A 13,750-nucleotide genomic window follows, 5' to 3' on the forward strand; every position below is an offset into this window, starting at 1 on the left:
GTAACTAATTGGCATATTTTGTGAACTTAAACCTTGCTAATTGGCTGTGTCAGGTGTCGGGTTTAACGAAACATTTATATCAATCTAACCCAAAATTATTTTTATGGACAGCTATGTTTGTTGACTATGAGCTGAGATTTTTGGTGGCCATCGAAAATTTTCCTACCTTTGACAACATGTTAGAGGTTCCCAAATCCATATTTTTCAACAGGCTTTGTTCTTTAAAAAAACCCCTTTACACATTTGCTCAGATAAACCGGTTAGACGTATTATATGAGGTTATATTTATTACTTGTCCTTTACTAAGAGATCATGGAATTGCGGTAGAAAAGAAGATGGTTATATGATGCTTGCAATAACGTGAAATTAATATTTGTTTAGGAAGATACAAGGAATATCATATTCGGAAGAACTGTTCAGCAGTGGCAGGTGTAGAGATAAGCCAGAAGGCTACTACAGGGAATGATGAACGTAGATCATTGCTGAGGAGTCGAGTGGAAACGGCAAGGGAACGGGAGAAAATCAATTTGTGGTGGAGACACTGAAAATGCTTTTTAACACCGGGACACTGATTAGCGTCCATCAGCACAATGTGGGGAACGACTTTGCTGCTTTCTTGGTCTGCAGTTTCACAGCACTCTGCTACACTTCTATTTTAGTTGTTTCCTACTGATTACTTCTGATTGGACACTAACGTTCAATACTACTTTTCATTCGGCAACACTGCAGCCACTTATTTGTGACATTTTCAAAACAGTATTAAAATGTTCGTAGTATAAATGACCTCTTTGAATTGAATATGGGTTCCAATAATTGAATGTTTTGCTCTGCTACCAGAAGGAAATTATCAACCATATGAAGTATTAAGTGAATCGTTTGTAACTTAATTTTACGGCATTTATTTCACAGGCATTGCTTATAGAAAGAATAATGATGAAGGCGAAGAACTTGCTGCTCTTGTGTTCATTGAAGTTCAGGTACAATCAACGCAGCATGTTTACACATTGACTCCAACATTCATTATTCATTGTGTAGGCTTACTCACAAGGACAGCTGTGGGCTTCATCCCTCATTAATCAGATCCCGTGTTCTCCACTACAGGGGAGCCAGAAGAGTGAAACAATGAAACTCATCCGAGAGAACCAAGAGAATCTCAAGGCCTGGATCGGAGTAGATCCCTCACACCTCCTGGAGCATCTCAAGGACTATGAGTGGATTCCTCACCACGTTTACAACGCAGCCAGGAAGAGGCACGGAGAGGAGTGTGTGGAGCACATACTGGACCACTTCTTAAAAAAAGGAGACACAGGCTGTAAGGAACTGTGGGAAGCACTCTTCTTTGTGAGGAAGCACTATTTGCAGCTGTGGAGGTGGCTTCACAACCGAGGTATGACCCACGTTCATTATAACAAGAGTTGCGTACTGGCAGTGAATTGATTTTGTATGGCTTTTGTTACAATTGTAGTGAATCTTTTCAGAGACGCGATTTATGATGCAACAACGTTAATTCTACACTTCGTGCAACACCGTTACACACGAGACTAAATACACCTATCTCTCTTGTTACACATAGGACCACAATACACCTATTTCTCTCGCATACAGGATAACTATAATCGGGTCAGAGCAACCAACGTGCTGCCTGACCCACGATGTCGAAGACAAAGACGTAGATATATCACTTGGGTTCCACTTTACCTGCAGATAGGCCCGTTATACGATCGGAGCTCCCCTTTTATCCTTCCCAGCGCGGCCTGGCTCCACCCTCGGCCCCGCCTACCTCTGGAATTACACCACACCTGTTCCCTCTCTGGCTCTGCTCTTAACCACGCCCCCTTCGGGAACTCTCTAGACGTTTCTCAGCTCCTCTTTCCGTGTCCCGTCGTTCACCCTTGGCCCACATTCCTCACCCCAGCCCATCACGTGCTTAACCCGCTGATGGGGTGACTCGTCCTCGCATGCCCCCCCCCTGCCGCCAGCCACCCCCACCACACTCCCCCAGTGACCGACTCTGTGGCGATTACCTGCGGCGCTGGCAGAGGCTGTTATCCCCTACTCTGTCGGTAGTACTCATCTGGCTTCCTTCTGCTAGCACCCAGTACCATGCCCCTAGTGGCGCATTGAATGGTACTGCATGGTGTGTGAGGCTCTGTGCCCATTTCTGCAGCACTTGGCGCTACGCGCCATAGTGATCCATTTAACATCACTACACAATGAACAAGGAATAAAAGTCATTCATATGCTTGGATTCCGTACAACTTTGCAGCTTGTGCTTGCCCTTTCAAATAATTAATCAGTTATGTTCCGTGCCACAAAACAAGATGGCACTCACCAAGTGGCATGTGACTGAACAGCTTCATGTTAAACGCCGTAATGCTTGAGTACAATTATGAACCCATCTCTGCTTCGCCTCTTGATTCTTTTAGCACACTTGTGGTAAAAGTCAAGAGCAATGAAAAAAATACCCGTGACATTTATTCAACGCTGTCAATCACAGGTGACGCAATGCAGTGCATTCGAGAGAATAATTCAGCTCTGAAGCTGTGGATCAGTAGGGACCCACACCATCTTCTAGAGCATCTGAAGAGTCAAACATTCATCTCTAATGCCGTCTTCGCTAAAGCCAAGGGCATGAATGGCGGCGAGAAGTGTGCAGAGCTACTTCTAAATTACTTCATCAATAGAGGCAATGATGATTGCCTCCAGCTGCTGATTTCTCTGCAAGCCGTGCAAGATGAGTATCCTGAAGTCAAACAGTGGCTGGGCTCTCTTGGTAAGAAATTATTTTATTTATAATGCCTTACACCTCTTTCATGTAAACAACGGGAAAGATGATCATTTGGAGGACAAGCAGACAATCGTAACTCTGCCACAGCAGCCCTGTAATCTTAACACGTAGGTTTTTGCAACATCATGATTCATTTTGATTTAAAGCTTTCGTGACTACAGAAATTCATATTCTTAGTTCTTTCGGTAAAGTCACGTTGAAGGGAAACAACAAAATAATAAAATATATATAACAATAAAAATTCTCACGACGTTTCAACCATAACACAAACGGTCGTCTTCAGGTGTGTTGGTTTGCATAAATTTATTTTTAAAACGGAGCATTTATTTATAAAAAAAAAAACGTTAGCGCCACGCGCAGCGATTTGGCAGTTTATTTAGAACTAGTCCATCTATATTCTGAAAAGAGGAGGGGGGAGACGAATTTTTTTATGTATGCTGTCTGAAAGGCACTGTAAGCGTGAACAATCAATTAAGACCTGAAATGGTTTATCAAATCTTTCCAATGATTGCTAAGATAGAATCCATCTTCTCGGTTGAAATTGTCTCTGTGCTTGTATATGTGGATAGCCTCATGAACGAATCTCTCATGGTAGCCAGATGGCTTACAAAGAACCTCTGTCTTGGAAAAGTCAATGGCATGTGAGCCTACTGAATTATAACAATGATCTGCCACGGCCGAGGTGTTGGTCCTACCGTGTTTAAGGTCTGCTTTGTGTTCACGAATGCGGTCCGAGACATGGCGTTTGGTTTCTCCAAAGTAACTACTACCACAGAGGCAACTTAGTTTGTAGACACCAGGGTATTGTATGTCCGGAATCACATCTTTTACGGACGGAACCAGATCACGGATTTTATGTAATGTGTTGAAACGGACCTGGATCTTGTGTTTATTCAAGATTTTGGATATCTTTTTTGTGATCCCCGCAATGTAGGGTAAAGTGATGGTTTTGAAAGGCTCCTCAAGAGTGTCCTTCTTCATGGTTTGAGTGATAGCTTTGCGGATTGTATAGTCGGAGTAACCATTAGCCCTAAGAGCTTGGTGTACGTGCTTGAGTTCACTGCCTATGTGTTCCTGGTCGGATATGCATTGGGCTCTATGATACAGAGTCTTTTTGAGAGAATTCTTCTGTAATGGATGGTGGTGGGAATCCGGTTTCAGATAAGCATCCGTATGGGTAGCTTTCCTGTAGACAGAGTGGCTCATTGAACCATCAGGTCTCTTTTTAATTAGGACATCCAAAAAAGGTAGCTTGCCATCTATTTCGACTTCCATGGTAAATCTGATGGCTGGGTGTATGGAATTGATGTGGTCGAAGAATTGGTCTAGAGCAGGCCGGCCATGTGACCAGATGACAAAAGTGTCATCCACGTACCTCTTCCATAAGGTTGGGCGCAGAGTGGCAGTCTGGATGGCGTCAGTCTCAAATTTCTCCATGAAAATGTTAGCTATAACCGGAGAAAGGGGGGAGCCCATTGGGGTGCCCTCAGTTTGTTTGTAGAAAGTTCCATTCCAAGTGAAGTATGTATTGGTTAAACACTGTCTCACCAGGGGGGGTACCTCAGTGTTTAGTCATTGATGAACCAAGTCTTCAATTATTGCAATGGTGTCACAATGGTGTCACATCGCTGCAGACGTAGCAAGATCTGAAATCGCTGCAACCCTCAAAAACGCTAAGATGCCAGCTAGCAACCTCAGCAAAGATGAGCGTTTTGAATTATATAAATTAAAATAGAGGGATGATATTGTAGTCCTCTCAGCTGACAAAGGCAATGCTACTGTCATCATGGATAAAATAGAATACAACTCCAACGTGATACCCCTGCTGTCTCAACTACAGAGCCAAAATATATTCACTGACTTCAATGTGCAGGTATGTCCATGGTCTGGTGTAGTAATTAAAGGGGGATCAGGATCAAATTGAAAATGTTAAATTACAAGGTGAGAGAGTAGAATGGTGTGCAGTCTGCCATTAACATGAAGATACGACGGCCCTCATTAACATGTTCCATGTAGGTGATCCAAGTATTCTATGAACATGTCTAACGTTTGTCCTCGGAAGTATTTCATTATAAAAAATAACATCACATTCCTATCTGCAGAATAAAAAAAACCTCACACGGCACATGATGGGTAACATTATGAGACAACCTCATGCATGATGACGTCATTGGATCGCAAACGGGGAGGTGCCTTGTCAGCGAGGCCAGATGCAAAGTGAAGCCTTTTGGGACTAGCTGCCTCCAACTCTATGGTGACTTTTTAATCAATTTGGCCAACATCCTTCAAGACGAGTCCCTAATAGCAGCGAAACTTTATAATAAACTCTTGCTTTCATTGATTTGTGCCCCCAGTTGGATAATTTTAACATCATCAACGGATTGTGTTGTCATCGATGCACAAGCATCAAACGAAGTCAAACCTTTGCCATTAGCACTGCCATTTAACTGAAACACACACAGAGTAGCCTGGCAGTGGATCTGAAAATTTACTAATGCCTGGAACATCGCCCTGTTCTAAGCAACACGCTTTGTGCCTGTGTCGGTGTAGGAAGCGAAAGAAAGGGAGCAGTGGCAAGGCAGCGAGAAGGCGACTGAATACGTGCTGGAGCTGGTTTGCGTGAAAAGACATGTCAAACAATTATGGATGGTGCTGTGGAATCTCCGTGAAACCTACCCACAATTGAAGGACATTTTTGAGCAATTCTAACTGGGGTGCAGGAAAAATGTGGTGCAGTAGTTAGAGCACATCGTTACCCATGGAATTTTGAACCCAATGTTGTTTAAATCTTTTTTCCCTCACACTACCTGTCTGTGGAATACCCCACCATCTTCTATTTACTCAAGTTCTTGTACAAACCGTTACCAATATGTAGTGACATCGGGGATGTCACTGTATGGTGCTGGCCCAGAAGGGCCGTCCTATGCGATGTTCCTACATCATGGACCGTGTGGGTGGCTGTGTGAGGCCGGTTCTAGCAGAGCATGGCGTGCGATGCACCGTTATGGCGTACACCCCATAGGTGGGTGTAGTACCAGCCCTAGCGGGGCTTGGTGAGCGCTGGGATAGCGCAGACACCACACAAAAATCACAAGGTGGAGCGGGAGAATGTCGGGACAGGGTTGCCCTGGGCCACGGCACTCTGGTTGACCGCGTAGACACGTGATCCGGAGTGTCCACAGAGAGGGTCCCAGATGGGGGGGCTTAAGGGTGATCACGTGTTCGGGGAGAGCTCTCGAGGGGGATTAAGAGCGAGCTAGAATGCTCGCAAAGGTAGATGGGCCGAGGGCGGAGCCGGCCCTGACCCGGGAGGATATAAGGTGGGTCCCTCGGAGGGACTGGGGTCGCTGCATTCTACAAGCTGGAAGCTCTACATCCTACAAGGCTTCAACACGTGGTCGGGGGCCCGAGTGAGGGTCCGACCCTTCGTAGCTGTAACTCCTATGTATAGTGTAGTTGCCTGGGTGGTCACCACCCTAGGTTGTATCTGGTAAAGGGGCAGTTACCCCTTTGTGTATACGTGTTACAGATAAATGTGGTGCCTCTATGGAACAAGGTCTGCGACTCAGGTGGACTCACTGCAAATCCATCATGAGACCTGATCTACGTAGTGTGTGGGCGACAGTGCCGAAGGTTGACGCGTCCAGCCTTGCTAGAAGACTGTGCCGTGAGCACAACTTTCTGGATACCTTAAGCTGTTGAAGGAATGCCAGACTCCTCTCCAACATAACTCCAAGGAAGAAAGGCTCTGCATCATACATTAGCAACCGGGCATTCAGATGCAGTTTGAGCTCGTAGTTGTCTTCAACGTTGTGTAGGTGAAACACACTGGAAACTGTCTTGCTTGTGCTTGGCCGACGTGTCAATTTCTTGCAGTACTGTAGTCTGCTACCATGGCCAGGTGACTAATCAAGGTACATTCAAGGCTGCCAAAATCACAGGCTTGGGTTGTGATGCAGATGTAATCCACGTACATAAATCGTCATAACTTTGCAGAGGTAATCGATTATTTTGCATTGGCAAACTGCTGACCTTGTTGGTGGACACTCAGAAGCAGCCATCTTGAGAGGCTCAATGCTGCCCACTTCTGACCTTAGCAGGGCTGGGGACAATATTCTTTGGGTCTTTGGGTGAAGTCACGTAGATAGGTTAAAAAGAAAAATAACTAAAAACTACAACGTTTTGTCATTGCAACACAAGCGACACAAAGAATATGGATTCCTGCAGTCACGAAAGCTTTAAGTCAAGATTTGACTGGGGATAAGTTGAGCAGAAGTAATTTAGTACACTTGTCATGCACACATCTCGGCTATCACAAAGGCACTAAGTTTCACAGATACAGGTTGCAATATTTTCACAGCAGGGGGTGATGTTACTGTGTAATTTTTTGGTATTTTTTGGGTAATTTTTAGACTTGGAATGTGAACAAAACAGCCGGCACACAATGATCTGCTCCTGATTGATACCAGGGGATATTTAATGTCCAGGGAAGCGGACGGCACAGAGTCGTATTTACGGTTTATAAACACTGCAGCTATAATGCTGGCAGGTCGCCCGGCTCAATCTGCAATTCTCTAACAAGGCCATGAACCGCGACTGCTGGGCCACGTCACTGCCTGCTGGCAGTTCATCGCAGCTACATTGGGTAAATGAAGTTGCTGTAAAGATGTTACTGTTGTTGTGCAATTGTTCGTACACTAGACTTGCAATCCAAGGGGCATGGGTTCTATTCCATTCCTAGGTAAAATGGTAGCTTCAATTATCAGCAGTATAAACCAGGTGCACCACAGTCGATCAGCAAGTCGCGTGCAGCGGGATCAATATGGAAGAGTTTGTGAACAATGCACCTAAGTTGGAACTCTGAATATTTCCCTCGTGAGGGTTTTTTGACAATACATTGCAGAGCTGCAAATTACCTATTATTGTGGTAGGGCCATTGAAATTCCCTCACTTCTACAGTCGACCCTTCCACATCGCGGGGGTTAGGGGCGCAGGCCCCCCGCGATCTAGAAAAAAACACGTAAAATGTTTTGGTCCCCTTGGTGAGTAGAGCGAGCACCTCCTGCCGGGGGGTTTAAGATATCTCTACATATCCAGCCTTTGCGTGTCGTCTACTGGCTTTTGCGTTCTTTTCGCAAACTTAAACTTTTACAAAATATTCCTTTAAAAAAATGTGGGTATATTTATGGTATTAAAAGATCAAATGCATTAATATTATACAGTACTGTACATATGTTTTATGCATTTATGAGTTACTAAACGTTTTGTGTGTCGTCTGCTAGCCTTCGCGTGTTGTCTGTGGCCTTCGCAAAACTCCCCAAAATTTCCCATAAAATGTTCTTATGCCGACCCCGCGATATATCGAAAACGTCATGGGAAAAGTCGCGATGCAGAAAGGTCGATTGAATTACATTGTCCTCGAATTACATGACACAATGGCTGGCTCGTTTCTAATGACGTCAGGGATCTTTGACGTCCACTCTGAATCAGACGAGGCGTAATATTGCATACACCCGCAGTGATAAACAGGACGGCCTGCCGGATGCAAACCGCCAACCTCAACAAGTGGTGAACGTGCTGCTGCTGGGCCCAGTCACCTGAACAATGATCCCCTGTGACGTCCTTTGATTGATGTTAACGTGGCCATTACGTTATGCCACATGCGACAAGCCAGTGTTCCTAACCCGTGCTTCAATCAGTAGGGAAAGCAAACTCAGACGAATATTTTACACATTTACCTTTTTAGTCTGAGAAACTCGATGTATATTGAAAATATGACGGCAATTTACGCTAACACAAATATTTTAATAAAGCTAGGTATTGAACAATAAAACTGAGACCTTTGCCAGGAGCAAAATATAATAATATGTTTTTACCCTTTTACCTGGCAACAAAACTGATACCTTTTTACAAGGGATTATGCTTGCATTAACCGCAACACTTGCGGTCAAAATGCAAACAAAAAGACAACACTGATAATGTATGCACTGTCCTTGCAATTGATTGGTACACACCCGAGACAGCTTTTCTTAGTACCCAGTCTTACATGGTGTTGGACCAGATGACGCCAAAAGGCACACACCTCAAAGACAATGCACCATCAGTATTGAGAGCTCGGGATAAGCTTGTGTGCAAGTATGTCAACAAAGGATCTGACATAGCTATCTTGGGCCTCACAACAGATGGCACAGTGCATCATGAGGTTCAACAACTTTGAATTGGGTAGACACATCAGCACCAATGAAGCCATATTGAGAATCCTCAACTTCCCCATTCACGAGCGACATCCCACTGTGTTTTGTCTCAGCGTGCACCTTGAGAATGGGAAAAGAGTCTTCTTCATGGACACATGCACATACGCGAGCCCAAGTCCCACAACACACAACTCTCACTGCTTTCTTCCTTCACTGTAGGGATGATGCTTTGATCAGACACTGCTTTATCATGAGGTACCCAAGTGCTATACATGGAATGTTGCGAGAAAAGTAGGTGCACCGCAATATTGGACAAAATGTGTCAAATTACCCACAAAAAAAACAGTGAAGCACTTGGCCGTGTTTACACTTACATCCCAACAATTTTAAATGCTTGTACCTCAGACTGCTTCTACATGAGGCCAAACGGCCTAAGTCATTTGAAGAGCTGCGAACAGGTGATGGCACCATCTGTGATACTTACCAATATGCTTGCCAACTCCGAGGCCTGCTAGAGGATGATGAGCAATGGAACAGCACTTTGGACGAGGCAGCTGCAACTCTGTCACCAGCAATGGTGTGGAACCTATTTGCCATCATGCTGCACACATGTGCCGTGTCTAATCCTCTGCAACTATGGCACGACCACAAGGAGAATCTGGCAGAGGACATTCTACACCAGGCACGTGCGAAATTCAAACCTCCTACATCACTACAATGATGCCATCTTCAATCAGGCTCTTATTATCATTGAAGATAAGTTCAGGATTTAGGTGGATCTAGCCTCTAAACTTTTGCCCTTCCTGAACCAGAACAAAACAAAGATAATAATGTGCCACATAGCCTTTTGCGAGAACCCAACTAAAACAAGCAGCAGCTTACTGAATACATCGTACTGCATGAGCAAAGTCTGCTTCCAAGCCACAGAGAAGGCTTCAACAAAATTACTATTGCTGTTTTCACGGCCAGTGGTGCCATTTTATTTCTGCCAAAACTTTATTTATAAATCTTCTTTTGGCCAAAATCCGGCAGAGCAACATTATCTCCAATACAGTTGCATTATTATACATTGCTGTCACTATTGACAGGATTGAAGAACAGCTCAATCTGTCTTCAAATTGAACTTTAATTTGGATAACGCAGAGGCACCTACCTGCAACATTACCAGGACCACTGGCAAAGCCACAGTTTGCTGTAAGTCTGCTCAAAACGGGCAATGACAATGCAGATAGAAGTTTCTCTCTGACCAACATTGGCACAACAGTTGCAACACTTCAGTAACTTGATAAGTTGTCTTTGGTGATGTTTCGCCACTTACATGACCACAATTGGCTATGCAAAAGAGGCATCCTCGCACCAAAAAATGGCGCTGTGAATATCACTAACAACGACCTCCTTTCTGAATTACCAGGTATTTCTCATACATACAGGTCAATTGACACTGTACTGGACACTAATGAGGCAGCCAATTACCCTACAGAATTTCTCAACTCTCTGCAACCACCTGGTGTGCCTCCACACAAACCCAACCTCAATATTGGCACACCCATCATGCTTCTTAGGAATCTAGACCCACCAACACTTTGCAATGGTACGCGATTATCTGTGAAGAAAATGATGCCCCGTGTAATTGAATCGACCATCATGACTGACCATGCAGCAGGATTAATTCCACGCATTCCAGCCATTACCTCTGACCTGCTCTTTCAATTTAAACTCCTTCAATTCCCTGTCCAGCTCAGTTTTGCATTTAGCATCAACAAGGCACAGGGTCAATCACTCAAAGTTGTTAGCTTAAGCCTGCTAAGCCCATGTTTCTCTCATTCCAACTCTATGTTGGTCGCTCCAGAGTTGGCAATGTGAAAAAAATTCATATTGGCACTAGATGACAATACATCCAATATTGTATATCCTGAAGCTCTCCAATGTTAACACATTTTAAAGCTGTCCTCATATCAAACAAACAAATCATGTGACTGTATCACACAATAAAAACAACCGTAACAAAATACACGTTTACCGACTTCATTTGCAGCATTAAATTATTCTAGGACAACATGCCAAGACATTACTCTTACATTTGATTACTGAGACCCATGCGAAGCCGGATAACTTAGCTCGTTACTTATAATATTGAGAATATTGGCCTCATGCTCAGCTTGGCCTCAAGTTCAGCTTGATAATTCTTGGTACACGTTATTGAAGATCAAGGAGCATCGTGTGTTCAATGAGTGTTGTGAATGGATTCGTTATATTAATGTGCATCACGCCTTTTTCAAGTGCGTACATCCATTTGTTTGCCTTTACCACAGCACACTGGTTCAGATACTCATTCTCATTTGTGAAATATCTCTCATACTCGCCCCTAGGATCCATATATCCTTTATTCTTAACTTTGCCTTTCATGCACTTTGCATTCAACTGTTGTGTCGACGTTGTTTCATCAATTTATTTAAGGACACTCGTGTTGATAAGGGTGCATCTCGACAACAACGGTGATTTGTTATATTCAATCAACCAAAATTATTATAATTGCTGTCATGAACGTTACATAATCATCTGAATGGTATATCTTGAAAGTGTGGTTTATAATACCGTAAGACAGCAAAGATGATCATCAGTTTCCAGGCTGTAGCAGACGGCCTCCCGTGTGTATGTCCACTCATGTGTCTGATTGTACACTGCTGTGTATGTATGTAGCGGCATAGCACTGTCTGCTGGCAGATAAGGAGATCTGAGGCGTACGGCAGTCCTCACGTCAGCAGGCCAGGATATACACAAGACAAGGATCTAGGGGAAAGGTCACAGAAGGGGCCCACCAGGAACCCGCTATTAGGCTACAGAAAGGGGGCGTGGCCGGGACGGAGCCAGGCCACGCTGACAGTATAAGAGGGGCCCCTGTGGGGCACCTCGGGGCTGTTGTTGGAGTGAGATTCCTGTCGTGCTGCTGAAGTCCATCGTCGACATTCTTCTCTTCGTCTTCACCATTCTTCTCGTCGTCGTCTCTGTCTCTACCTTCTCGGGGCGCCGCTCATCAGGCAGCCTACCAACTGCCCTGCCTGAGTAACATCGCCGACAATAGACGGACTAAATATTAAGTTTGTTAACCCCGATGGTGCTCGTTAATAAAGAAGTGCTTCCAAGTCTTATCGTCTCCGAGTTATTCACTACATGTACACTCGTGTGTCTATGTACGCAAGTGTGTATGTGTGAAATATTTTTCATGTGTTTTCACGGTAATTGCGTTGAGGGTGAAGGGGTAACCGGCCCCTCGCACTCATCTAGAGACCGCGTGGGCGGCTGTGGTTACCATGCAGAACCGCTGAGGAGGTCGGGGGTTGTTTATATGGTACTTTACTCGTGGAAGGGAAATGCCAAACAACAGCGAGTGGCTCACCAAGAATGAAGGGGGTGTGGGAACGTGGCGGTAAGGTGTGTGGACCTGTAAGCCCCAGGCTACTGTGGGCTCGCATCCCCATCAACCGGAGGCGAGGAATGGTGGTTGCTCATGCCTCCACCGAAGGTAAACATCAGTGGAGGGATGCAGGAAAAGTCGATGAGTCAGATGCCTTCTATGACTTCCTGTATTAGACTCGCACTGTGTTCGTATGTAGGCATGTTATATGTATGTATGTGTAGAGAATCCACCGTTCTAAGGCAGAGGGGCCACACTATACTTTATTTATTGTGAAGTGCACGTTGCACGCATCCACCCTACTCCGTTTCCCTATCCGCCACACCTCTTCAAGTGATGTCCCCCCCCCCCCTCTCTCTGGGCGTTCTCTCTTTTTCTCTTCCCGCCGTCTCTCTCCTTTCCATTGTGACGTCATCCTCTCACTGTAACCTCGGATCATGTAATTATGTATACCTTCGGATCACGTAAGAATTAGGACTACATCACGCCCCCCCTTCCCCCCTGAAAAAAACGTCATCCTCGACTAAACCACATCCTGTACGAATCCAACGGAATGAAAGAAAAATACACTTTTGTTGGTCAATAAACAAGCAATGTCGAACTCAACCAGAGAACTGTTACTTTGTGTTTGTGTAGGGATTAAAAATGTGTGTATACAGAACAGTATTTAAGACAATAGTAAATGAATAACTTGTAAGACAAGACAGTACATACAAAGGGTAAATCGGACCTTAAAAGAGAGAGCCAATTTAGATTGGCCATTCCCCTCATGGCGTTTGTAACCACGACAGCGGCCAAATATGGGCTCTGGACGGGTGCGAGGGGCTGGTACCCCTCCACCTTCAATTAATTACCACTAAACCACGATTTAAAACTTAAATTAAGCTTGTGCCGGAGGCCACGGGGGGACAGGCGTCTATGACGTCTCCTGGCCAAATGCCATTTGGCAAAGCCAGAAGACTGAATCCTTACTCTCGGGGCTCGTCCAGAATCAACAAAAAACCACTACTGGTGAGTCAGATGCCTTCTATAACCTCCTGTCACAGGTGCTAGCTAAAGTGGCCCCTCGGGATAAAGTCATCTTGTTGGGTGACTTCAATGCCCAAAAGTCGGTCATGATGCTGGCACCTGGTATGGAGTGATTGGAAGTAATGGGCCAGATCAGCTCAATAACAACGGCAGGAGACTGCTAGATTTTTGTGCAGTCCATGAGCTTGTAATTACCAACACGCTGTTCCGGCATCAGCCCATCCACACAACATCATGGATGCATGCCAAGTCCAAGCAAGAACATCTGCTGGACTACATAGTGACGGAACAGCAGATGCAGGCCCATGTCCTTGACACCAGGAC

General features: G+C 44.8%; 1 protein-coding gene across 2 annotated transcripts in view; it reads left to right on the plus strand.

The window, feature by feature from the left end:
* The window catches only part of LOC142923222 (uncharacterized), a 28,423-nt gene extending 16,294 nt beyond the window's left edge, over window positions 1–12,129 (plus strand). For both annotated transcript variants that reach the window (XM_076064154.1, XM_076064155.1), the window contains exons 7-10: window positions 910–977; window positions 1,102–1,387; window positions 2,498–2,773; window positions 5,339–12,129. In XM_076064154.1, the coding sequence (XP_075920269.1) occupies window positions 910–977; window positions 1,102–1,387; window positions 2,498–2,773; window positions 5,339–5,385 (677 nt within the window). In that variant the 3' untranslated portion in view covers window positions 5,386–12,129. The remainder of the gene's footprint in view (window positions 1–909; window positions 978–1,101; window positions 1,388–2,497; window positions 2,774–5,338) is intronic.
* The last annotated feature ends 1,621 nt before the right edge of the window (window positions 12,130–13,750 follow it).

Source organism: Petromyzon marinus, unplaced genomic scaffold (assembly GCF_048934315.1).
Source record: "Petromyzon marinus isolate PM22_M1 ecotype Great Lakes invasive population unplaced genomic scaffold, UKy_Petmar_22M1.pri1.0 PM_Scaffold_34, whole genome shotgun sequence".
Lineage (NCBI taxonomy): Eukaryota > Metazoa > Chordata > Hyperoartia > Petromyzontiformes > Petromyzontidae > Petromyzon > Petromyzon marinus.